The following is a 26,381-nucleotide window of genomic DNA, read 5'->3' on the forward strand; positions in this document are numbered from 1 at the left end:
AAAAAAAAAAAAAAAAAAAGACACAAAAAGAAACCGCCTCACTTTCCGTGGCGCCTACGGCACTACTGGCAGCTATATATTCACTGTTCGTCCTCTCCCCCTTCTCCAAATCTCTCTCCTCTCTTCTTTTTCCTCTCCCCCGCCGGCGCCGCCGATATCAATGGAGAATTACCAGATGTTTTTCCCCTGCTCCGGCGGCGAAGGGTTGTCGGCTTATCATCATCCCGACATGTCGCCCGACAGTGGGTCCGATGTTTTTGGGAGTTTTCACGGTGGGAATCTGCAGGGAAATGGGTTTTTGAAGATGGAGACGGCGGCGGTGGTGGAAGGCGACAGGAATAGCGGCGGCGATAGCTACCAGATCGGCGGCGGAAAAAAGAAAGGGGAGAAGAAGGTGAGGAAACCGAGATATGCTTTCGAGACAAAGAGCCAAGTTGACATACTTGATGATGGATATCGTTGGAGGAAATATGGTCAAAAAGCTGTCAAAAACAACAAGTTTCCTAGGTAATTAATTCAATTTCATTTTGTTTTTGTGTTTTTTTTTTTAAATATTTTTCGGTTGTTCGATTTGAATCTTTGAACCGAAAAATGGGTTATCGATGTTTTAGCTGTTGAGCTATTGGAGAGAGAGGAATAGTGACGTAACTTTCGACGGATAGAAAGTGAAAATGACGTTTTTTTTCCTACTAAATTTACCTAGGACTACTTTTGTTACTTTTAGCTGATTGCTTACTGCAACAATGCTACGAGATCGGCCAAGCAACTCCAGGAGTGCATTTGTCGTGTTGGCTTGAAACCGACCCATCAACTTTGGAAGTGCATTTGCTTGTTCGTTACTCTCTTCTAGTTTAGTAGCCCGGTCTTGATTCAACTCACGATGCATGAATAACTCATTTTTAAGATGTCGAAGCGTTCTTGTAGTGAGTTAAATAATTGAATGAAGAAAGTTTTAATTTTATAATCTATACATTGTTTAAACTTGTTAGTATAAGTTTTGAATCTTGATTTAAATAATTGAATGATTCAAATTTGAAGCTAGGATAATCTTTTTAATACATAATATCAAGAAATATATGGCACGAGGATGTTGACTTTTATAATATTCAATCATTAGCCTAAGCACGAGAATACGTTTATAAGTCGAGAATAAGTAGTTCAAAACGATATTGACCCTGTTCTTGTTTTAAGATTATGCGTAAATCAATAGATTTTTTTGAGGTTTTCTATATAACGTTCTTGACCCTCCTCTCATCTGGAGATTTATCTATCACATACACGTGCACATATATATAGATCAATCCTCAGTTTTTCTTTAGGTTTTTCGATATTTGTATCTAGACCTCTAAAATGATCTTGACCCTCTTCTCATCTCAAGATTTGTATATTATGAACATATGCATGCATATATAGATCAACCATCAGTTCGTTGATCAGTCACCAATTCTTCCCTAAATCTCTTGAGGTTCCATGTTACAAACATAATCATGTTCAAGCTTGAAGATATCACTGTTTCTTTTTATACATCTCGAGATTAATGTAATTACGAACACGTGCAGGAGCTATTATAGGTGCACGCATCAAGGATGTAACGTGAAGAAACAAGTGCAAAGGTTAACAAGAGACGAAGGGGTAGTGGTGACAACATATGAAGGCATGCACACACACTCCATTGATAAGCCAACAGATAACTTCGAACAAATCTTGAGTAGAATGCAGATTTACGGTACATCTTTCTAAAAAAAAAAGAAAAATGATCTTCCGTTTGATGAAGACGATGAACGAAGAGAGAAGCCACCGCCATGATATTGAATCAAATCACACACATTAATACTTGTGGATAGTGTAATCAAAACATGGCCGATCATGTTTATACTCATCATCAGCTCCTCGGTTTATTTTCAACATGTAGAAATTAATAACACAGCAGCTTGTGGTTTGGAGACGATATAAATGGTGATGTCTACGATCGAGCTTTCTATTTCATTCTCATTCTTATAAAAAATTTCATTTATTTTCATGAAAATCGAGTCACGAATTTTTCATGGACAATTTTTTTTCTAATATATATAAACATTAAAAAATTTCTAAAAATTCATATTTTCAATAGGTAAAAACTAATAACATAGCAGCTTGTGGTTTGGAGACGATATAAATGGTGATGTTTACGACCGAGCTTTCTATTTCATTCTCATTCCTATAAAAAATTTCATTTATTTTCATGAAAATCAAGTCAGAAATGTCTCGTGAACAATTTTTTTTCTAATATATATAAATATTAAAAAATTTCTAAAAATTCAAATTTCAATGTTTCTGTTTAAATGGGTAGGGACTCTGGCGAGTTTGAACCTTATTGATTAAATGAGCCTTTCGAGAACCTAATTCAAATGATACAAAAATTTATTTTGATCCCAAATTAAATTCTTGTTAGGAATATTTTGTACAACAAACAATTTGAAAATGAAGGTTCGACCAAAATATAAACTAACCTAAACTCTAAGTTAGAAGAACGTTAATAAATTAATAAAATAGGGAAACAAAAAGAATCGTTAGTTCGCCACGCACTGTGTCACAATCGCGGTTTCTAGGTAGGGGATTTGGCGATTGTGCGACACTCACTCTCAACACTGAGTGAGTCAAGCCAACTTCAGATCACGTTGCCTACGGTTGGACAACGTATATACATCGAGTCCCGATTTCAAGAGAAGATTTTAGAAAGCGAGGGAGAGATTTTGGAAAAAGAGTTTTGAAAGTAAGAAGAGAGTGGAGTTATATAGCATGCAAGCAAAAAGACAACAACAACCGCTTGAACAGTATATAACTTTTCAGGTCGGGAGAATTTGACAACTAGTCGCATCTGCCTATAGTACATTTTGAGGTATTTCATGTCTACCAGGCGTAGCCATGATCTCGCTAAAACGTCATACTCTTAAAGAAAACAAGAAGAAAATAATACAACATGAAAACAGAAAAAGAAAGTAGTAAAGTAGTACAAGGCAGTGGTTTTGGCTTGTTACGGGCATGCGGCCATGGGTAACACGTCTTGGACAAGCATGACCGTGACACTGCATCCATTCACTTGTTTACCGTAGAAGTTTTCAGTATACAATGCCCCACAAATATTAATAGTATAGTGAGGTTGAAACACGAGAGTGTTTGCATCTTTCACGCTGGCCTAAGTCAGTCTTTTGATAAGCGTAACTGTGTTTATATATCCATATCCATATCTATATATATATCTTCATGTTGTCATTTCGAAATGCTGCTTCAACCACAATTTCCACTACCAAAAAAACTAAGTTGTCTTGAAGAACCTAAATGTGAAGAAGTCGGAGCAATAAAAACCCGTATACCCAAGTAGCATATACCTCCGTAATATCTCTTTATACTGTCAAATACAGAATCAAACTTTTTTCAAACGGATACTGCTTTCGACTACCGAGTTTATATTAGTTTACGTAATATGAAAAACACTCACAGCAACAACGAAGAAAAATCTCGTTACAACTACCGATTTCTTATTCTAGTTGAAAACAAACACTCACGATCATGATTTTTCTCGAAACACAACACAGAATCCAACCATGATTTTTCTTCATTATATCTTTTCATAAGTCACACTCTGTCGTCACAATTGATTATATTGAACTTGTTTGGCCTCTACCTTTCTCAACAACGGGTACCTAGCCATGTGATATATTTCTTACTGTAGTGGACGAGTTCTCCTTAAATAATCTAAAATGACAAACTAAACAGTCAAATCCACCCCTTGTAAATATTATCTGTTTTGGTCCTGTTACGTATCGTCGAGCCATTTATAATCGATGTGGGTTATGATACTATTTATAACCGTCCAAACCCATTGCTAATAAATATTGTTTTATTTGGTCTTTCCTTTCGAGCTTTGTTTTAAAATACATCTGCTAATGACAGGTTTCCGCATCGTTATAAGTAATGTTTTATTCCTTTCTTCAGTCGACGTGGAATCTCACAAATTTACAATTGAACCCTTTTTCGTTCACGAGTATAAAAGGCAAAAATAAATTTTAAAAAAATTGATAAAAATCTTGGAATAATCTTAATGTAAAAGATTTGACAATAAATGTGATAAAATATCAAAAGAAAAAACACAAATTTATGACCTAATACTTCAAATTTAGAATATTTATATGTTTGTAACATTCTCAAGGGTTTAAAACGTTATCGGGGAGAGATCTCACAATCTACTTCCTCGGGGTTTTCACACCCTTATAAGGAATGTTTCGTTTTCTTCTCCAACTAATGCGGAACCTCACAATCCATCCCCTAGAGACATAGCGTCCTCGCTAGCACACTGTCTAGTGACTGACTCTAATACTATTTATAACAGCTCAAGCCCACTACTAACAGATATTGTCCTCTTTGTGATTTCCGTTCCAGGTTTCTCTTCAATGTTTTAAAACACGTCTACTAGGGAGAGGTCTCACAATCCATTTCCTTGGAGGCTTCCAACCCTTATAAGAAATGTTTCGTTATCCTCTCTAACTATTGTGGAATTTTACAATCCACCCCTGGAGGTTTAGCATCCTCACGAGCACATTACCAATGACTGGCTCTGATATCATTTATAACAGCTCAAACTCACTTCTAACAGATATTGTCCTCTTTGGGATTTCCGTTCCAGGCTTCCCTTCAATGTTTTAAAACACATCTACTAGGGAGAGGTCTCACAATCCACCTTCTTAGAGGCTTCCACACCCTTATAAGGAATATTTCGTTCTCTTCTCTAACTGATGTGGAATCTCATAATCCACCCCGGGAGGTTTAGCATCCTCACGGGCACGTCGTCCAGTAACTGGCTCTGATATCATTTATAACAGCTCAAACCCACTTCTAACAGATATTGGCTTCCCTTCAATGTTTTAAAACACGTCTACTAGGGAGAGGTCTCACAATCCACTTCTTTGGAGGCTTCCACACCCTTATAAGGAATATTTTGTTCTCCTCTCTAACTGTTGTGGAATCTTACAATCCACCCCTCACATCGTCCGGTGACTGACTATGATACCATTTATAACAGCTCAAGTCCACCTCTAGCAGATATTGTCGTATTTAGGCTTTTCCTTCTGACCTTCCCTTCAAGATTTTAAAACGCATCTACTAGGAAGAAGTTTTCACACCCTTATAAGAAATGTTTCATTCCCCTCTCCAACCGATATCTAACATTATCGTGGATATTATTAAAGCTTTGCAAATACACAAAAATATTATTGATTTAAAAAAATTCCAATTGGTTGGCAACCACTACAGTTTGGGGAATTTTAATCCTTATCTTAAAAAAAATTAATTAATAAAAAACAAACTTTGGAACACAATATCATTGTGTTTTTTATGTTGTTGGTTTAAAAAATAAGAATAAAAAATAAAAAAATCAACTTAATACTATTTTCTTTTTCAAAAATAAAAAGATTAAAGATAATATAAGAAATTTTGGTACTTTATGAAATGGGATTACCAAATTGCATTAAAATTAAGTTATAATTATTATTTATTTTATTATTATTATTATTTTGGTTTAATAATAAGAATCCACTAAGACATGAAGAAAGAGAGAGTTTATTTAATTAAAAAATGAATTAATTTATTTTTTAATAAATAAAAAAAGTGGTCAACTATTGGGCCTCATGTGGCCCATTTTAAATACATTATCAAGTTTTTGAATTTTTTTTAACTATTATTTTAATTACAATTATATGAAAATTTTGTAGATGTCTTAATATATTGAGAAGGACGTTCTTTGTTTGCGTGTGAAGTCGTTACCTTGTGGGTATATATATATATATATATGGTATGTTAAATCACTTGGAACGTCGATTGGACGTCGATTATATTTGTTTCAACTTCACTCAGTATTTGTGTTGTGTAGTGTAACTAGGCTAATAAGTCAAGCTCGAGAAAATGAGAGATTAACCCACGATGTGATACGACTAAGAAATTATCAAGTAATTTGTCTGTGCTTCCATTTCGTGGATTTTCATTAATATGAATTCTTTTATCTTCCTATTAGAAAGAATTACGCGATGATTTATCTTGTCACTTTGTGTAGCACCCGAGCTCAACAGGTATGTAATTCCCTTTTCATCGCCTTTTAATTTTCAAATTTTCGGGATTTTATTAGGTGTCTTAGAGAATGAATCTCAAATCGGTGTAGAAAAAAATATGTGCTTGGGACACCTTAGGGAACCTAGAAAAAAATAAAATTAAAAATACCAGAAATTTTGGAAAACCGAGTTCAAGATCAACAAATAAATTAGTTAAAATTGTCTCACAATCGTCTTATATGACTTTGAGAACGGTTGCATCGAGGGCAAGTCTCCACAATAATTGCACTAAGGTAAAGTAAAGCGTATGAAAGTCTCACTCGAGCTAGGAGAAAAATAACGTTAAATTACACAAAATACCCTTTTAACCCTAAGGTAAGTTTCCATTGTACTCCTAGACTCTGAAAATTTTCGACTGACTAGTGTGTAAAAACTATAAGCGTTGTTAACAAGATCATTTCGTAAATTGACTTGACAGATGAAACGTAAAAATGAGTAATGTTGTGAGATCTCACATCGGTTGGAGAGGAGAACGAAAGATTCCTTATAAAAGTGTGGAAACCTCTCCTTAGCAGACACATTATAGAATTGTGAAATTGACGGTGACATGTAACGGGCTAAAGCATACAAAATCTACCAGCGGTGGGCTTAGGCTCTTACAAATGATATCAGAGCCAGACACTAGGGGGTGTGCTAGAGAGGACGCTGGCCCATAAGGGGAGTAGATTGTAAGACCCCACGTCGATTAAAGAGGGGAACGAAGCGCTCCCTTATAAGGATGTGAAAATCTCTACCGAACATATACGTTTTAAAATCGTGAGGCCAACAACTATATCGTTTAAAAAAGCATTATGATTGTTGTTAAGATGCCAAAGTTGGTATAAAATTAAAGTGTTACAAAGCATAATGAATCAATGTCTAAAAATTTTGTGGTCACAAAATGGAAATTTGTCAGAGATTCTAAGAACAGACATGAAATGCTTTTGATTTCCCTTTCTTTAAAGCCCTTTGCTTTCCTATAATTTTAATACTAATTCTTTTCCTTTTCTCTTTCTAATCTCATCTCCCTTCCAATTTTCACATTTATTCATATTTAATCTCATCCTAAGGTTTTAAAGTTTACGACACGTGTCTCGTATGTTCTAAATTGATGAAGCGAAGTAGAAACAAATTTCTAGGTACTTTCTCGAAAAGAGGCTCGATCAAACAGATACGATGACTACTAACACTTGAACGCACTTGAGGGTACGTTTTGAAAAATTACCCAGAGGGTTTCAGCTAAAACACTTGTCTAAATTTTAAGTGCAATTTGAAATTCAAAATCAAAGTAACAAAATCGATACAACTGGATAAATGAGAAACATTGGATTGAAAAAACAAAACTTTTTCCGAACAACTTCTTAGAAGAAGTAGAAATGTCTTATCTACTGAATTATGCATGCGTTGACCCATTACAGAGATTTATCGAACAAGATATTGAAAGATTAATAGTTTATTAACGGTGAGACCCATTGATTGATATTTTAAGCGGGTTTTTTCCGCTAAAACCATTTCCAAAAGTGGAAGAGAGATTAAAAGAAAGAAAGATGGGAAAACCAACAAAATGTCACTGTCATGTAATGTCAAGCTGTTCTTCTCTCCTAGCTCAAAAGTTGTATTTACCTTTCAATTGTTTGAGCTATCATCTCCATCACCCAATTTTCCTTTGTTTTTTTTCTTCCCTCTTTTTCCATTTTTGCCTTATTTTGTTTGCTTATTACATCTCTCTCACACTTCACCAATGAGTATCAATGTTGCAGCCTACATGGGCCTTGATGGGAATGGTAAAGATGGGAGCTTTCTTAATCAAAATCTTGACCCATTTCCTTGGAGGTTTCTGTTTGTCATATAGAGGCAAAATGGAAAAATTCACCAAAAATTTCACTATTATTTCACCCCTTTCTGTCTCTCTCTCTCTCCTCAGTTTCTCTCTCTTCCATTTGGAGTAAGATGAGAAAAAGCTTCCTTTAAGCCTCAAAACTCAAGTGGGGTCTTTTGATTAACTGTTGATTACCCTATCAATTCCAAAGAGGTTTGGATTGATTGAAATTATTCTGAAACTTTTCCATCCATCTGCTAACTTCTGCAACAAAACCAGTGGAGGATTCTCTGCTATTATATCATCCAACCATTCTCTATCCTTCGTTTTTTCACTGTTTTTTATCCAAAAAGTGGATACCCATTTGAAGATTTGGGCATATGAACAATTGGAGAGAAGGAGGTACAGATTGAAACAAATTGAAACAAGTGGGTGGGTGGGTGGGTGTGTGTGTGTGTTTATGGATTGGGGTTGGAGAAAATTTTCTGGGGAAAGAGTCACTTTCCAGGAAAACAAACAGAATCCCACAAGTTTTTCTGACTCGATTGGATCAAATAATGAAGAACAGATTCTCAAGGGTTCGAGTCAAGAAAGTTCTACCTCTCATGGATCCTCCAAGAGGACTCGATTGCTTCATGCGAGCCAGAACCAGACATGTTTGGTGGATGGCTGTGACTCTGACTTGAGCAATTGCAAGGAGTATCATCGTCGTCATAGGGTCTGCGATTTGCACTCCAAAACCCCTGTTGTGATGGTCAGAGGCGAGGAGAAACGATTCTGTCAACAGTGCAGCAGGTAAACATTAACAATAACAAGAACAATAACGAGAACAACAACAAGAACAACAAAAAAATGATGGGTTTCGTTTGTTTTGCTGTAATTTTGCCTCAAAATGTATGGTTTCTTGTTTTGGTTTCTTGTGGAGTCTAAAAGTATTGTAGATTTCATTCGCTTGGTGAGTTTGATGAGGTTAAGAGAAGCTGTAGAAAGAGGCTTGATGGACATAATCGGCGTAGGAGGAAGCCTCAGCCTGAATCCTTGTTCATCAGTTCAAGGGATTTTCTGTCAAATTGCAAAGGTATCCCTCCTCAAATCCATAGAAATTTCTTATGATTCTGTTCTTGTTCTGTTTGTAAAATTGGGTTATCCTCCTCAAATCCATAGGTCCAATTGTGCTGCAATTCAGCGATCAACAAGTTCATGTTCCTGATGAACTTGGTAGGAGTTTATGGCCTACGAGAACTGAAGAAAACTCATCTTTGATTCCATCAAATTCCTCTGGTTTCTTCAGTTTTGGAGGAGGAGACAACAAACAGCTGCCATTTTTGCAGCCTAAGAATGGCTCAAAGCAAGGAAAGCATATGGTTTCTTCTCAGTTTTGTTTCAATCAGCAACTTCCTGATGCAATCTCTCAGGTGAGTGAGGGGGACAGCCAGAAAACGGTGCCTCCGAATAACTCGCCCGAGGATTCGGGTTGTGCTCTCTATCTTCTGTCATCGCACCCTGTGCAAGCTCTCCCAGAGGCTGGCTTGAGCTCTTTGGTTCAGTCCCATCTGAGTCTTCCAGTCCAAACTCAAGAGGAGACTGAGCTGAATTTCAGTAGTCTAAGTGATTTCTCTGAGTCCTTTGGTTCAAAGGACAAGGCTGTTAGTAAAACCAATGTTCATCATAGTGAGTTGGGGCTTGAAATGGAGGAGGAATCTAATGGCTTGTTTCCCATTTCTTGGGAGTAGTTTAAGCTTTGTCTGTTTGTTTTTTTTTTTTATGGCTTTAATGCAAGACTTCTTTTGAATATGAAGTTCTTTGTTTCTGTGATTGTAGACAGCAAAGGGGTCTATTTTGCTGGTTGTTTTGTGACCTTTGACATAAAAAGGAATAGACTACTACTTTGACATCGTCATTTAGACTACGAGCCACTCCACGTTAAAGATATCTACGTGCCATTTTGTGACATGTACGTGGAGCGGAGCGATCCTGGAGATAGATTGTCTTTCTATTGCTCTGCTAGACTTGTTTCTTGAATCATGGTCTGTTTGTTAGTTTACTTATGTTCTTATATCCTTCATCATGCTGAGTTTTTTATGGTAAATTTGGAGAAAACATGGAAACAAGCTTTGCTCATAGAGCATAGAACAATGGCTGACAATGAATTCAGCAAAACTAAAGGAGGAGAAATGCTGGTTTATGTGAAGATCTAGGAGTGTGGGTAGAGGGCATAGATGTCAAACAAACCGGACCCATAGAAGCAGATCCTAGAAAAGATTATGATTTTCGGATATCCAATCAATTAATCTCTCAAATCGGAGGGAAGAAACGAAAGGGTAGGGTGAGGGATAAGGGGGAAAGCCCCTAAATTGATAGCTCTTCCCTCGCTCACTCTAACGCTCATTTATACAACAACGAGTAGAGTGAGATTTCATAATTGGTTCAAGCACTATGGACTCTATATTTTTAAAGATATATTGTGAATTTTAGTTTTTTTTTATTATTATTATTGTTATTTTGTTCATTGTTCAACAATTCCAAAACATTCATTATTCATTCGGGTATTATCCGCAGAGGATTGGTTTAGTTTCCTACTTCAACATCACACTTTTGATTTCAACATCTCAATGCAAGAAATTGAAATAGGCTTATAGATTCGGATTCGCATAAAGTGTTCATAAACAGATAATGACGAAAACAATCACGTCAATCTGAATACACCTGATTAAGATATATCTTTGAAAGTCGGGACATCTAAATATAATTTTCTTTGGGAGGAAGCATTATTTGGGTGATGGGCAACATGGAGGAATTTGGGGGCCATTTGGTAGCTTGGATGTATTAATCAAACAATAAAGATCTTTCATGGAGAAAGGGCCAGGGAGTGGTAGAGATAAAGAGATGGAGTAAGAAAAAAATAAAGCAAGGGGCCCTCCCTAAGACTCAATAGACAAATAAAGAAACAAGTATTCCTTTCAATCAAATCGTGGCACTAAAACAAACCACATATGGTATGGAAAGAGAGCCTAGTCAATAGCCAATAGCCAATAAACAAATATTCAGTCAACATTCTCCTCAACCAACTGAACAGCTCTATTGATAAAGACTAAATGACAGGAAGATCAAAGAGAATCGTTTACAAAATCTCAAAGATCAAAAGGATGCCTACTTTTCACTTTTCTAACAGTTAATCCATTGCATGTATGAATAAAGAAACACAAAAAACTGTATGGAAGAAAGCAGGAATACATTATACATACAGAATGTAACAAAGAGTAATATATTCAAATGGCTGACCTCAGGGTTGTGACAAAATGATACCAAATACTGATGTTAGCAGAAAACAACACAATTTCCTTGTTTATCTCAACATGCTAGACATAATTATAATCAAAATGAAGTCAACAAATGCTCTTATCTTTTGCACTGGGGGCAGGCAACCCAGCACCTCTAATTATTATAGGCCACTTAATAAACTAGTTTATGACTACAATCAGGCGTGGAAATGGGAAAAGGTCTCTATTTGAGTGCATATCTTAGGTTGTCTTACAAGACAAGAATAAGAGAAGGGTGAGATATAGTAGCACGTACCAGGCAAGCCATTGATTCAATCATATAAAACAATACCTCCATTGATAGTGGAAGAATTCAAAGATATCTTGTTTAACAGACTAGGGTTTCTGTAAAAGAAAATTCATGTAATTTTATTGTCTTGACTAAAGCGAACAGAACAGATATTAAACTGGGATGAAAAGGAACCCTTAGATAAGAAACATTATTTATTGCTAAAGTGGACCACAAAATTGGGGGGAGAGAGAGAGAGAGAGAGGGAGAGAGAGAGAGAGAGAGAGGATTGACACGTTAAGAGGTTCACGTTGCTATTTAACCAATATTCACATTAATGCTTGTCATCTTTGGGAATATCTTTATGAGAAGTCTTGGATTCCAGCTCCTTAGTTGCTTTCTCCACAGTCCTGAAAGAACAACATCGCAGTTATATTACAAAAGCGTGGTCTACAGAAAGGAGTACCAGCCTGTTGCATTAACATGCCAGAATAGACGTCTTAAAGATACGGATTCTACGAAATTTTTCATAACCCATAGGCTTGATAAGCTTGATGTGGTTTCTTCTGACACTTTATATTTATGCTATCTGTCATTCTTCCTTCGCCAACTTGAATAGGTTTTAACATTCTTCTGCCCAAACATAACTGCACTGCATTAAACCTGGCTAATATACTGTATTGGATCTAGTACATATAAACAAAATTAAAAGCAAAGAAACAGTTATGCTACGGGAGGGGTTTTGAAACTATGCTAATAGGAGTCCAACTCTCTAGTCCGTAAAGTATTCCCTAAAAAGAAGGCAGGGGGCTTTAAAGTGAGAGTTGGTTATGAGTAGGGTATAGAGACCATCAGAACATTTTACAATAGTATAGACAATATAAAAGCAACTTGACGGTAAAAGAAAAGAATTTAAATCATTAAGGGATGAGACTTCATTTCTCTTTCATTTTCTTTTTCTTTTGAATATTTCTTGTCTGCTTGCTTCGCTCCTTCCTTCCCCCGACAGAATTTTTATTTGAAAAGTCTCAACGTCCTTGTTGAGAGTAACTCAGCAGACGTCCAGTAGTTCCTGACTTTGTCTTTGAATTGTCAATTTCAGCCCGTTCCCAACTTGCCTCTCTCAGGTTGGCCCTTCTACTTGATTAAGTAGTATTCTTCTACTCGTGTAGTGGGTGCATGGTCCCGTCCCGCCCATGGTGGAGTCAGCTATGATATACTAAACTGATTCTTGAGGAAGTTCATCTACAAGATCTGGCGGTGCCCTCGTGGGCACATTCCTCTTAGGATCGGTCTGGTCTAACCGAAGTCAACTGACTCACATAGAATACGGGGTGAAAACGGATGACAAAGAGGAGACAGGGCAGTCAACTGGCTAGATGGAAGTGACTAGAGTGTGCACTACGACAGGAGAATACCGAAACTCTTGAACTTCTAGGTAACCTATAATTCTCATTTCATTAAATAACAATACAGTAATAATACATTTTTTATCAGGCTCTGGAATTTTCCTATTATTTTATCCTCATGTCCTTTACTTTGTATTGTCATATGAAACATAAAATAAATAAGTGTCTAGCAACAGATTGAACACAAACTCCAACATATCAAACCAGTCTACACCAAAAGCATATTCCAGGAATCAATTTGGCACCCCTTGGACACTTGATCAAGATTCAAGAAAAGTATAGCCCCAGTGGACAACACTATCAAAAGGAAAATTAGTATATATAATATATCTTTTCAAACGTAGTATATAATAATAATATTAAAACGATGATGAAAAACATAACCAGTCAAGCGATCAACAAGTCCCTTTCTCGATCAGTTTTTTAACCTTCCAAGACCACAAACAGCTTTTCTAGATTTCTAAAAAACAAGTTATCTTTTAGAGAACAATTGACGAGAGGATAAGATTCTTTTTCTGTTCTCTTTTCACTTTAATCCTACTCCAAAACCATGAATGATTAATTTATAAGTATTCCTTACCAATCATTAAGAAATATGTGCCAGAAATTTGGCTCATAAATTTTTTAGGAGTTTCTCATGAGAACTGAAAGTTAGACACTCTTTCGGATGCAATGAGCTGTCACTAGATTAAGGTACTGAAAACTTCATTTTTTCAACTAGAAATTTACTCTATTATTACTTTTATTATTATTATTATTATTATTATTATTATTATTATTAGTATGATTTTCCTTCTTGCCAAGGTCCACCCCCACAAGCAAATGACTAATAGGCATTAGGAAAATGAAAACATATCCTTCACTATCCAAATTGGTATGATATAGTCCATCTTTTGAAGTATCCACTTAAACGACCCCTAACCAAGGGAAATATTTTAAATGCATGATCTTTCCATTTTTATCCATGTGTGACTTTGGTCATGCCCTTAAAATCCCTATTGATCAAATGACTATCAAACCTCCCTTCAAAGAACATCTATCTCTCCACCGCTTATCACAGTCCAGAGCTTTACTCTTATTAAAGAAATTCCATACTCCAGAACATTAATTATAGCCTTCTCAACAATCCACTCTCTATTCCTCTCCTTATTGAATATTTAGTAGTTACTTTCCAACTATAACTACCAAAGCATCAATTTAATTAAGTTGGGCAGAACAATCTTCACATGCTTCTTTAAATTGAGTGCCCACAGCATCTACTCTTTAAGTTCTTTAAAGAACTAAAAAAACACCCAGTGTATATTTGTAATCCCAAATTTGTCACAAACACTTGGAGCTAAAATCAGTGTAACATAACATATGGTTTGCTCTTCTCCTTGGGTTTTTACACTGAAAAAGCCAGTTTGGGGGAAGGGAAATGCCTGATCTGGACATCTTTTCGGAAATTCGGAAAGTCCTCAAAGAAAAACTTGATCCGCTGAGGGCTCTTACCTTTTCATACCATCCTTAACGAATTTCCCTTTAGAACCTCCTCTTCCTCTGTTAATGTTCTGAAACGTGACTAGTTGAGGAATATCCAAATGCTTATATGGTCCCTACTTAAATATCCTCCTCATTCCTAGGTATTTAGCAAAGCCATTATATTAGCTTGCTTCATCCTCCAAAAAATATCTTCGCATGGTAATTTTCCAAGAATGTAATCCTCATCCAAAAATCCTCCACAGTTCACACATCCATCTGAAAGAGCTGCCACATTTGAAATTCTCCAAAACATACACCTCAGCAGATGATTCTATTCCATCTATTGTCCCATAAGCGAATCCTCGTGCCTTTGTACCCCAAAGGGGAATCTAGATGTGCAGATGTTTTACTAGCTACTACATCTCTTCACCTTTGTACCCCATCTAATCAACACCATGTTTCCCTCAATCATTTAATGCTACAATTCATCAAGCTCTACAGAAAACCTTTGGCCAGGACAACTTCATTTCTCATAATAACAGTTCCAACCAGCCCTATAACGAGAAATTATACAAATCCAAACATGATCTCCCATGAGCTGCCCATTAAATTCCTAAGAAACCTAATCAATTCCCTCTAGAATCAATTGCTACGGCCTACTGATTCCATTCCAATATCACTAATACACATGAACCTCAACAATACAAAAAAACGAACCAAACAAGTAAATGAACTAAGAATAAAGAGAAATTACTTGGAGGCAGAGGCAGATTCTTCTTCGAGCCACTGGCGGATGTGCTTGACGTTGCGCCGGAAGATTGAAGCCGATTGTTTCACATCGCTCCTCAAAAGAAGAACCACGGCACTAACTCCAGCCACCGTCAAGATGAAGTTCGTCAAAGCCATCAATTCAAATCCTTCAACCTTCGGTTCAATTCCAACACTCAGACGAAGCAAAACACAGAATCCTACTCGCTGGTTACCCGTCGTGGAGCAAATGATAGGGAAGAAATGTATCGATTGCTTGCGAGGTTGATCGAAGAAGAACACGATTGGTCTAGTGGGCTTCCAGGAATTGTCCATTGAAGCATTTTTCAACGGCCCATTTCAAGCCCAAATCCTTATACTGTAAGTACCAGATTAGATAGGGTCCTTCTTGGACTTTTCCTTTCGGTGATTTGTTCTCCTCCCCAACCAATGTGGGACATCACAATCCACTCCACCCTTTTGGGGCCCAGTGTCCTTACTGGCACACCGTCTCATGTCTATCCCTTCGGGGACATCACAATCTACTCCACCCCTTTGGGGCCAAGTGTCTTTACTGGCACACTGTCTCATGTCTACCCCCTTCAAGGAACAGCGAGAAGGCTGGCACATCGTTCGGTGTCTGACTTTGATACCATTTTGTAATGACCCAGATCTACCGCTAGCAAATATTATCCTCTTTGAGCTTTCCCTTTTGGGCTTCCCCCTCAAAGCTTTAAAACGTGTCGGCTAAGGGAAGGTTTTCGCACCCTTATAAAGTTGATTTGTTCTCCTCCGTAGCTAGACATCACATATACCCATAAATTTTCAGCCTTTAAACTTTTTTAAAATTTTAAATTTCACATTTAAATTTTAAAATTATAAAAGCAAAAATAATTAATAATATATATATATATTATTTTGAAGCGTTCAAATTAATATTAAATATATTAAAAGAGAAAAATATATTTACTATATTCGATACATTAAATATTAAAATAATAAATTTAGATACATTAATTTAGCGTCATTGTTGATGACCAAACTTGAGTTTCTTGAATGCTCTCGTGCAAACCTAACCGATCATTGCATAAATAAACAGACCCATATACCAGTTATGTCTGTTAGTGAAACCGTCAAACGTGGAAGCTGTAGTTTCCAGGGTTTGGAGCTTATGGGTTGAGTTGCTCCGAGAAATCTCGTTTCTTGCTCGTCCAATTAGAGAGGTGCAGACTCGTAACGATAGATGATATATGAGAGTAGTAAGAAAATTCGTTGAGTGGTTTTTTTTTCTTTTTGTAAAGTTAAGATAAGGACTTGGACCAATCTAAAGACGTGTCAGTTGAGTGAACATTGTACTGGTTCGAGGATAAATATACTACTTGGAAAAAAGAATATCATGATTCGCTTCATGTCGGGGAGCAAATCACTAATCAATTGACCATATTAAACTAGTTCGGTTGGTTGGTTGGATGTTAAGAAAATATAAAGATTAATCGTTTCGAACGGTAAATATTTCAAGATATAATTGATACGTTAGGGCGTTCTTTATATTTTGTCTAAATATTTATGACACTCACCTCTAGTAGATATTGTCTGCTTTAACCCTTATGTATTACCGTCAGCTTCACGATTTTAAAACGCATCTGTTAGAGAGAGGTTTTCACGCTCGTATAAGAAATGTTTCGTTCCTCTCCCCAACTAATGTGGAGTAACAACTTCACTAGTACACCACCAAATGTCTGCCACTATTACTTCTGAATTAAAAAATATATATATATAGAAATTACCCAAATCCTTATTTTTTTTTAATGAAAAATATTAATATTTTATTTCAAAACATTTTAAAAATATTTTTAAATTTTCAAAAATTTTATTAATATCCTTGAACTGTTTTTTTAATATTTTTTAATTCTGAATATTAATAAAAATTTAAAATTTAAAAATATTTTTAAATACTTTAAAAAGTTTTATTAAAATTTTTGAAAATTTATTATTTTTTATAGATATTTTTATTAATTTAATTTTGAATTTATAATTTGAATTAAATAAAATAATAATAATTATAGATTTTATGATAATAGAGAGGTGGAATATGAATATTTTATCCCAACCATATCTCAAAAAAAAAATATATATATATATATATATTATGATGGCAAAAAAAAAAAAAAAAAAAACCTTTTTGTGTCTAGTCCATGTCAGAGGGGAATCCAAAAATAAAGTTTCAAATATTATTTTGATTTTATTCTTTTTTTTTTTTTTTGTATTTTTAAATATTTAATTTATTTGATGTAATTAAAAAAATGTAACGAAAAAAAAACATAATAATTAAGGGTGATAATATTTTTATTCATATTTTTGTATTTCGAGATTTGTGAGATCTCATATCGAAGAGGGGAACGAAACATTTTTTATAAGTGTGTGAAACATCCCTTTAGTAAACGTGTTTTAAAACTGTGAGGCTGACGTCGATACGTAACGGATAAAAACAGGCAAATGGTATTAGAGGCAAACATCGAATAGTGTGCTAATGAGAACGTTGGGGCTCGAAGGTGGTGGATGGATTGTGAGATCGGTGTACCATCAAAGACGATAGGACTCTGCCCCCCTCTCGGAGTGGATTGAGGCTGACGACGATACGTAACAAACCAAAGTAAAAGGTATCGACTAGTGGTGATCTTACAAGTTTCTCGTAGAAACAAAAATTTGTTCGATAACTATTTATTACTTTATAAGACGTTTTAATAGTTGATTCACTGCTAATCTAGAATGACTTTTGTAATCAATTCAGTAAAGCGGTTTTGAAAATTTGACCGAACAGAGAGGCTCGTTCATTCCCATATAAAGAGAGTAAATCAGTAATTTCATTAAATGTTGATTTTGACCCGGTTATAATTATGAATAATTTACTTTCCACATTTTATCTAACTGAAATGGACGTTGTTCTTATCCAATCGAACCCATTTTCATTTAAAATAAAAATCCCGATAATATATATATATATATATATATATATATATATATATATGAGAAATTAAAATGCATGATTATATATTGTGGAATATGTGCAAATTTTTACTTTAATTTGTAAAGAAAAAGAAAAGATGTGATTCTCATTCTCTAGCGTTCTCTTTAATAATGAACATAAGGTAATATTTCACCAAAGAATATAATCCATTTGAAAAAAAAAATCATTTATTTACTAAATTGGCACGTTGGCTCGGTGTAATAGCTCAAACTCACAGCTTATATTGTCCGTTTTGGCCCGTTACGTATCGGGTCTGATTTTAAAATACGTCTACTAGGGAGAGGTTTCCACACCCTTATAAGGAATGTTTTGTTCCCCCTTCAACCGATGTGAGATCTCACAATCCACCTCTTTGGGGCCTAGCGTCCTCGTTGACGCGTCCTCGTTGGCACATCGCTCGGTGTCTAGCTCTAATAACATTTGTAACAACACAAACCTACTGCTAACAAATATTGTCCACTTTGACTCGTTACGTATCGTCGTTAGTCTCACGATTTTAAAATGCATCTACTAGGGAAAGGTTTCCACACCCTTATAAGGAATGTTTTGTTCCCCCTTCAAACCGAGGTGAGACCTCACAATCCACCTCTTTAGGGTCTAGCTCTAATAACATTTGTAACAGCACAAGCCTACTGCTAACAAATATTGTCCACTTTGGCTCGTTACGTATCGTCGTCAGTCTCACGATTTTAAAACGCATCTACTAGGGAAAGGTTTCCACACTCTTAAGGAATGTTTTGTTCCCCCTCTAACCGATGTGAGACCTCACAATCCACCTCTTTAGGGTCTAGCGTCCTCGTTGGCACATCGCTCGGTGTCTAGCTCTAATAACATTTGTAATAGCCAAGCCTACTGCTAACAAATATTGTCCGCTTTGGCTCGTTACGTATTGTAGTCAGTCTCACAATTTTAAAACGCATCTACTCTTATAAGAAATATTTTGTTTCCTTCTCCAACGGTATTGGAATTGTAAATTTTTTCCTCATAATGTTTCGAGTTCGTTGAATCACAACGTTTGGTTTGAATAACTACTACTTTTTTTGGTTTCAGTCGTTAAACTATAGTTTTTGTCTACTTATCGTTGAACAGGCTTCTGAATTTTTAATTTTATGTCTAATAAATCGCTAATTTATTCAAAACGGTAAAAGTTAATCGATTAATCTCGGCTATAAAACTGCAAAATAAGTCAGGTTTTCAATCACGAGCTCACAAGCTCAATAAGATTTTTTGTGATATCTCTTTTTTAAAGTTACTTTTTCTTTAAAGTATATTCTCACAAATAGTCTATTCTCAGTTCAAATTTATATTTAAAATATTATAACGGGTTTGAGTATCATATGACATCATTAGAGTATTAGTCAGCGGTGCTCATCGAAGTTTTCATCAAAGTTAGTCGTCAACGATGTGCATAGGACACGGCTTCAAAGGTTGTCGCTAGAGGTAGTTATCAGAGTTGATCATGCAATGGTGGTTGCTAGAGTTATCGTTGGAATAGTTTCTAGACTCGAGTCATTGGTGGTGCTATGGTGATCGCTAGCGAGCCCGTTAGTGTGAGAATATTTCGGTCAGTTTCATAAATCAAACAAGACTTGTTCAAATGACTCGATAACTAGATCACCTCGGATTACCTAACCCAAACCATTAAGATTGGGTCGATTTTTTTTTTCTTTCTAAAATTTGGGTTGGTAGGCAGGTTGACATTTTTTTTATCCCGTCAATCCAACGAACCCAAAAATATGGTTACAACCTAACCCTACTCTACTTTTAAGATTATTATCTTGATTAAGAATATTTGACTTTTGTAATCGATAGCAGTGACACATTGTGAATGATTGATATTTAAAATTAATAATAATAAATAAAAAAAAACAACGTGACAACCCAACCTAACCCAAAAATAAATGATTTGAGTTCGGATGTAAACTCTATTCAGATCACTCAGGCCACTAACTCAATCGATCCGCAGATTGGTTTAAAAGATTTCTCCAACCCAACTCATATATACACTCGTAAACCAAACCGACCCAAATTTATAGGGCAACAACCTGACACAAGAAATATATATATATGTGATGTCCCACATTGGTTGGGGAGAAGAACAAACCACCATTTATAAGGGTGTAGAAACCTTCCCCTAGCAGACGCGAGGGGAAGCCCGAAAGGGAAAGCCCAAAGAGGACAATATCCCCTAGTGGTGGATCTAGGGTCGTTACAAATGGTATCAGAGTCAGACATGCCAGCTTTCTTGTTCCCCGAAAGGGTGGATTGTGATGTCCCACATTGGTTGGGTTAGCGGTGGATCTAAGCCGTTACAAATTGTAACGGCCTAGATCTACCGTGCTTTTCAAGTGAAAGAATAAAAAATAATAATAAAAAAAAAATTATCCAATCAATTATTCCTTCATTCCATAAAGCGTACGTAAATTTGTATATAAATATCCCCACCATTTTGCTTATCAGAAATTCAAAGCGGAGAGGTTTCACGATGCCTTTCTACAAGCAATACAAAGGGACCAAAACAAAGCCAACTGGTTTGGTTGGCTATGTCTTCCACCGGGACTATGCTATTTCTCCACACAACGTTGCTTTGTTGGTGCACGAGAACCCCGGCCCCGACACAGCGGTGACTCGGGACTCCTTGACTCAGTTCGATAACCTATATGGAATTGTCGCTGATGAAGGTATCGATGTAAAGGCTGCAAACTATATTTCCTCCACTCTAGCACGGTTCAAAAGTTTGAATGAGTTAACTCCGACAGAAATACTGTCTCCTCCGTTGGCTCGTCGTGAGATTTAATGACTTGTTGAGTACTCGTCTTTGTATGTTTGTTTTGTTATTCTAAGTTAATAATTTAGTTGACTTGAGCATAGCTCACAAATGGAAGATTGTTTGTAATCATTACGTTGGGAACGTTTTTATAACATTGTATTTGCAACGACAGCTCCCTCCTGCATTGTGTGACGTCATGCTTGTTCAAGGCGTGTTGTCGGATGCCCCAATCATGCTTGTTCAAGACGTGTTGTCTATAGCCGCATGTTCGTTCCAAACCTCTTTTACATGCTTTCATCTTAGATAGGTCTTTACTATTTCATGTTGTGTCAATATGGAAATATATGACCGTTCACCGAAATCATGTCTACAACTATTATAGCTTTACCCGCACAAGTCCAAATCCTGTTGCTAACATTTTTGTTCTTTTTCGGGGAAAAATGATTTTTTTTTACTTCATTTTTAACTACCGTACTCCAATTTCCCGAGAACGGGGAAAAAACTACCTCATAAATTGTGATTTCTACGTACTCAAAAGTTAGAAGTTTACGACCACCATCGCAATCACACTGAATAATTTTTTCGTTAGAAATTTTGTTTACTCCCCTTTATCCTAACAAGCTTAGATCGATCGATCAACAACGTAAACTAAAAACACGATCGAGGAAGCCATGAGATTTTCAGTATATTGGATCGGAGGTGAAGTCGAGCATTTGAATGCATATCATATTCTTGTATAGTGTAGATATTTCATTTCACATATCATTATGTCAAAAATTTTAACTTACAGACTGACTAGAGACACCTTTCGTTTGAACGATCTCTTGAATCTCTTCCAACGACATAATCGATGCCAAACTGTCAAATTCTGCACTCTCCAGCTGCTCGTGTAACTGCAAACACAAACGAAAAAACGAGAAACAAAAACACGAACACAACTTAATCAGATTGCAATTCGTTCATCATGTCGAAAAATATTTAGCTCTTGCTATGTGAGTTGAAGGCGAAAAGTATAAACCTTGTCGAGAATAGCGGACTGGTCGTCCGAGTTTAACGTGCGCATGTGTTTCAACATCTCGAGTTGCTATATGAAACGTTCATTCAGTTTCCAAGAACACAATTGCTATTCAAAAGAATTGTGGAGAAGAGTTTGGTAGTTCACCATTTTGTGTAGTTGGTGTTCATTGTTCATCTTTTCAGCAAACTCATATGGTTCAAGCTCTGCTTCATCACATGCCATCTCTTCCCTGTCATAAGTTCATTTAATCCAAAAAGAATATTTGAAAACCGAGTTCAATACGAATTGGAGACGACTTACGCTGCAACGAACTTGTAGAAACGAACCATCAGCTCGAGATCGTTCTCGTAAAATGAATTCACTTTCCCTAAGCAGGATATGCCGAATCGTGAATCTGTAGAACATAATGATCGAAGAAAGCCCGGATGTGTTGGGTTATTGGTTTATAAGCAAATAGCACAACACTACTGATAGAAAGGAAAGTTCGTTAACCATGTCCTTATCTACTCATCCCGAGCTTAGATCAATTAGATAAAGCATATACTCTCGAATAAGAGATTAGAAGTTGAATTTTCTCACTCCATATACTGAACTCAGACAACAATGCTCTCGTATTGTTTCAAAATTATTTGTAACAGCTCAAGTCCACCGCTAACAGGTATTGTCCGCTTTGGTCCGTTACATATCGCCGTCAATCTCACGATTTTAAAACGCGTCTTTCAGAGAGAAATCTCCACACCCTTAAAAAGAATGTTTCGCTCCCTTCTCCAATCGATGTGGGATCTCACAATCCACCCTCTTTGGAGGAGAGCAGCGTCCTCGCTGGCACACTACCCAGTATCTGGCTCTAATACCATTTGTAACAACCCAAGCCCACCGCTAACAGATATTGTCCGCTTTTGCCCATTACGTATCGCTATCAGCCTCACGGTTTTAAAATGCAACTTTTAGGGAGAGATTTCCACACCCTTGTAAGGAATGATTTGCTCCCCTCTCCAACCGATGTGGGATCTCACAGTCCACCTCCTTTGGGGGCCCAGCGTCCTCGACAGCACACCGCCCAGTGTCTGACTCTAATACCATTTATAAGAGTCCAAGCCCACCCACCACTAACAAATATTGTCCGCTTTGGCCCATTACGTGTAACCCTCATGATTTTACAACGCATTTTTTTGGGAGAGGTTTCCACGCCCTTATAAGGAATGTTTCATTCCCCTCTCCAACCAAGGTAGGATCTCATAATCCATCCCCTTCCTTATTAGCACACCACCCAATGTTTAGCTCTAATACCATTTGTAACAGCTCAGGCCCACCACTAATAGATATTGTCCGTTTTGGCCTATATGTATCACCATCAGCCTCACGGTTTTAAAACGCATCTTTAAGGGAGAGGTTTCCACTACTTCGTTCCCTCTCCAACCGATGTAGGATCTCACAATCCACCCTCTTTGGAGGCCAGTGTCCTCGCTAGCACACCACCCAGTGTCTAACTCTAATACCATTTGTGACAGCCCAAGCCCACCGCTAACAGATATTGTCCGCTTTGGCTCATTACGTGTCGTTGTCAGCCTCACGATTTTAAAATGCATCTTTTAGGGAGAAGTTTCCACACCCTTATAAGGAATGATTTGCTCCTCTCTCCAACCGACGTGGGATCTCACAATCCACCTCCTTTGGGGGCCCAGTGTCCTAAATAGCACACCGCTCGGTGTCTGACTCTAATACCATTTATAACAGTCCAAGCTCACCGCTAATAAATATTGTCCGCTTTGGCCCATTACGTGTCGCTGTCAGCCTCACGATTTTAAAACACGTCTTTTAACAATGTTCAAAGAAAACGGCAAAGAAACAAACAGTAATGGCCTGGAAAAGACTGACCAATTCCCATTTCAGAAAATATCTCTTCCTGAATAGCGGTTGTCACTGCTACAGCTTCCTGCAGAAGGCAACAAAAAGCTTCTCATCATCTACAGTTGCACCATCACAACTTCATACATTATTAACAAATTTATATGGTCTGTGAAACCCCGAATTAAAGAATGAACCTAAAAGTACATAACATAACAACGAAACGAAAAGGTGTAATACCCCAAGTCCACCGCTAGCAGATATTGTCTTTTTTGGGCTCTCTTTTGGGCTTTCCCTTAAGGTTTTAAAACACGCCTACTAAGGAGAGGTTTCGACACCCTTATAAGGAATGCTTCGTTTTCTTCTCCAACCAATGTGGGATCTCACAATCCTCTCGCTGACACACCGGGCGGTGTCTAGCTCTAATACCATTTGTAACAGTTCAAGCCCATGGGTAGCAGATATTGTCCTCTTGGGGCTTTCCCTTCTGGGTTTTCCTCAAGGTTTTAAAACGTGCATACTAGAGAGAGGCTTCCATACCCTTATAAGGAATGTTTCGTTCTCTTCTCCAACCAATGTGGGATCTCACAGTCCACCCCCATTGGGCCCAACGTCCTTGCTGATACACCGCCTGGTGTCTGTCTTTGATACCATTTGTAACATCCCAAGTCCACCACTAACAGATATTGTCCTCTTTGGGCTTTCTCTCAAGGTTTTAAAACACATCTACTAGGGAGAGGTTTCCACACCCTTATAAGGAATGTTTCGTTCTCTTCTCCAACCAATGCGAGATCTCACAATCCACCCCCTTGGAGCCCAGCGCTCTCGCAGCACACTGTCCGGTGTCTGGCTCTGTTACCATTTGTAATAGTCCATGCCCACCACTAGCAAATATTATCCTCTTTGGGCATTCCCTTCTGAGCTTCCCCTCAAGGTTTTAAAAAGCGTCTATTAGGGAGAGGTTTCTACACCCTTATAAACAATGTTTCATTCTCACAATCCATCTCCCTTGGAGCCCAACGTCCTTACTGACACACCGCTCAGTGTCTGGCTCTAATACCATTTGTAATAGTTCAAGCCCACCCCTATCAGATATTATTCTCTTTGGGCTTTCCCAAAGGTTCTAAAACACATCTACTAGGAAGAGGTTTCCACACCCTTATAAGAAATATTTCGTTCTCCTCTCCAACCAACGTGGGATCTCACAAAAAGGGTTAAGAACACAACAAGAACAGTGATTGATGGAGGAGGAAGATGTTAAAAAACGCATTCCTCCAAACCCAATTCCACTACAAAGTCATTCCTATCAACCAGATAGAGTTAGATAGCTGTCTAATGAGATTGAACCCTCACGGATATTACAGAACAGCTAATAACCAAACAGAACAAACCCATTTCCCCTAAACAAATGGAGGATTTGGCAGAGTGTTTATGCAACTTAATGACTGAAGTTCATCCACATAACTAGTTCCAAGTGAAAAACAATCAAACCCCATTTCAAAACAAGCAACAACAAACCATCTAAACCAAAAAATCACTAAACTATCAACAAATTTTGAAGAACATTCACCTGATTATCATCCCTAACAGCATCAGCAATCCGTTTCTTCACATCTGCAAGATCAGATGCAGAAAGAAAACGTTAATTTAGGGGAAAAATTAGGGGAAAACAGAGGAACGAGGAGAGTAAATGTTAGATTATAACCAGAGAGGGAAACGATGACAGAAAAGCGATTGAAAAGATGAAACAATTGGTCTCTAGAGAGCATGGAAGGAATAGAAGGGGTCTGGTTCATCGCCATAGCCGGAAGGAGAGGCAGAAATTGAAAAACGATGGCCCCCTAACGCGCCAAGACGAGGCGATTGATTACATTTTTGACCCTTTAGTGAATTCTAAAGGGCCCTTTTCACGATTCCCAATTGGGCCCTCTGCAAGACCTCGCCATTGATTTGAAGAACCCATTTGGCGATTGGAAGAAACATGGAATGGTTGTGGCTACTGAGGTCCTGTCTTTTAGCCACCATTAAAGCTCATTGCTATGCTGAAAATGAAATTGGTATTATTTGGGCAATGTTTTAATGTCCCTTCAAATGTCACTTTTTGTTCTTTTTTATAAAGGTTTGAGTTTCATATCATATCTGTACATAAGATAATCTATTGATTTACTTGTTAATTACCATGAATCAAGAATCTATAATTTTCTGGTTTGTTATTATGAATTAAAGAGAATCTATGATTTCTTGATTTGTTACGAAACAGATACTAATATACGTCATAATTTATAAGTTACATACTTTTAGATAGGGGTGTACACAACTTAAGTTGGGTTGGGTTAGAAAAATCTTATGGTTTAACACAAATTTTCGAGTTGGTTGGATTAGTGATCTGAACAACAAAGTTCACACCCGAACCCAACTAAAAATTAGGAAGTTGAGTTGGGTTGGGTTTTCAGGTTGTTCTTTTTTTTAATTTTTTTTTTTTAGAAAAAAAAGAACATTACTCATCCACAATAACTAAAATATCGTAAAGTTCAAATATCAAACATTTACAAGTTACAATACATCACGGTAGGGTAGGGTTAGGTTGCTTTGTAACCCTATTTTCGGGTTGGC

The 26,381-nt window shown here is 36.9% G+C and overlaps 3 protein-coding genes and 1 long non-coding RNA gene across 4 annotated transcripts; 3 read left to right on the top strand and 1 right to left on the bottom strand.

Moving 5' to 3' along the window:
• The first annotated feature begins 121 nt into the window (after window positions 1-121).
• Window positions 122-1,969, top strand: LOC111435092 (probable WRKY transcription factor 75). The gene is made up of 2 exons (XM_023072425.1): window positions 122-507; window positions 1,560-1,969. The coding sequence occupies exons 1-2, from the start codon at window positions 161-163 to the stop codon at window positions 1,738-1,740; spliced, it is 528 nt and encodes a 175-aa protein (XP_022928193.1). The 5' UTR covers window positions 122-160; the 3' UTR covers window positions 1,741-1,969.
• A 5,952-nt stretch (window positions 1,970-7,921) lies between these two features.
• LOC111435296 (squamosa promoter-binding-like protein 13A) lies at window positions 7,922-9,842 on the top strand. The gene is made up of 3 exons (XM_023072741.1): window positions 7,922-8,733; window positions 8,880-9,016; window positions 9,103-9,842. The coding sequence occupies exons 1-3, from the start codon at window positions 8,399-8,401 to the stop codon at window positions 9,669-9,671; spliced, it is 1,041 nt and encodes a 346-aa protein (XP_022928509.1). The 5' UTR covers window positions 7,922-8,398; the 3' UTR covers window positions 9,672-9,842.
• Window positions 9,843-20,604: 10,762 nt separating this feature from the next.
• Window positions 20,605-21,287, top strand: LOC111435087. Its single transcript, XR_002709032.1, has 2 exons — window positions 20,605-20,935; window positions 21,075-21,287. It is a non-coding gene; the product is annotated as an uncharacterized LOC111435087 (long non-coding RNA).
• A 264-nt stretch (window positions 21,288-21,551) lies between these two features.
• LOC111435086 lies at window positions 21,552-25,654 on the bottom strand. Its single transcript, XM_023072419.1, has 7 exons — window positions 25,474-25,654; window positions 25,339-25,382; window positions 23,799-23,856; window positions 22,221-22,314; window positions 22,065-22,149; window positions 21,921-21,986; window positions 21,552-21,795 (listed from the first exon to the last, which is right to left on the bottom strand). Exons 1-7 carry the CDS (start codon window positions 25,568-25,570, stop codon window positions 21,682-21,684), a joined length of 558 nt encoding a protein of 185 aa, XP_022928187.1. The 5' UTR covers window positions 25,571-25,654; the 3' UTR covers window positions 21,552-21,681.
• Window positions 25,655-26,381: the final 727 nt, after the last annotated feature.

This window comes from Cucurbita moschata, unplaced genomic scaffold (genome assembly GCF_002738365.1).
Source record: "Cucurbita moschata cultivar Rifu unplaced genomic scaffold, Cmos_1.0 Cmo_Scf00048, whole genome shotgun sequence".
NCBI classification, from domain to species: Eukaryota; Viridiplantae; Streptophyta; class Magnoliopsida; order Cucurbitales; family Cucurbitaceae; genus Cucurbita; species Cucurbita moschata.

What these genes read in the sequence shown, in the direction of transcription:
- LOC111435296 (XM_023072741.1), top strand. Translation starts at nt 8,399, where the DNA reads ATGGATTGGGGTTGGAGAAAATTTTCTGGGGAAAGAGTCACTTTCCAG. An exon ending in TTCTGTCAACAGTGCAGCAG is followed by an intron (nt 8,734 to 8,879) that starts GTAAACATTAAC and finishes AAAGTATTGTAG; the next exon opens with ATTTCATTCGCTTGGTGAGT. An exon ending in TTTTCTGTCAAATTGCAAAG is followed by an intron (nt 9,017 to 9,102) that starts GTATCCCTCCTC and finishes TCAAATCCATAG; the next exon opens with GTCCAATTGTGCTGCAATTC.
- LOC111435086 (XM_023072419.1), bottom strand. Translation starts at nt 25,570, where the DNA reads ATGGCGATGAACCAGACCCCTTCTATTCCTTCCATGCTCTCTAGAGAC. An exon ending in TTCTACAAGTTCGTTGCAGC is followed by an intron (nt 22,150 to 22,220) that starts GTAAGTCGTCTC and finishes AACTTATGACAG; the next exon opens with GGAAGAGATGGCATGTGATG. An exon ending in AGTCCGCTATTCTCGACAAG is followed by an intron (nt 21,796 to 21,920) that starts GTTTATACTTTT and finishes TTGTGTTTGCAG; the next exon opens with TTACACGAGCAGCTGGAGAG.
- LOC111435092 (XM_023072425.1), top strand. Translation starts at nt 161, where the DNA reads ATGGAGAATTACCAGATGTTTTTCCCCTGCTCCGGCGGCGAAGGGTTG. An exon ending in AAAAACAACAAGTTTCCTAG is followed by an intron (nt 508 to 1,559) that starts GTAATTAATTCA and finishes GAACACGTGCAG; the next exon opens with GAGCTATTATAGGTGCACGC.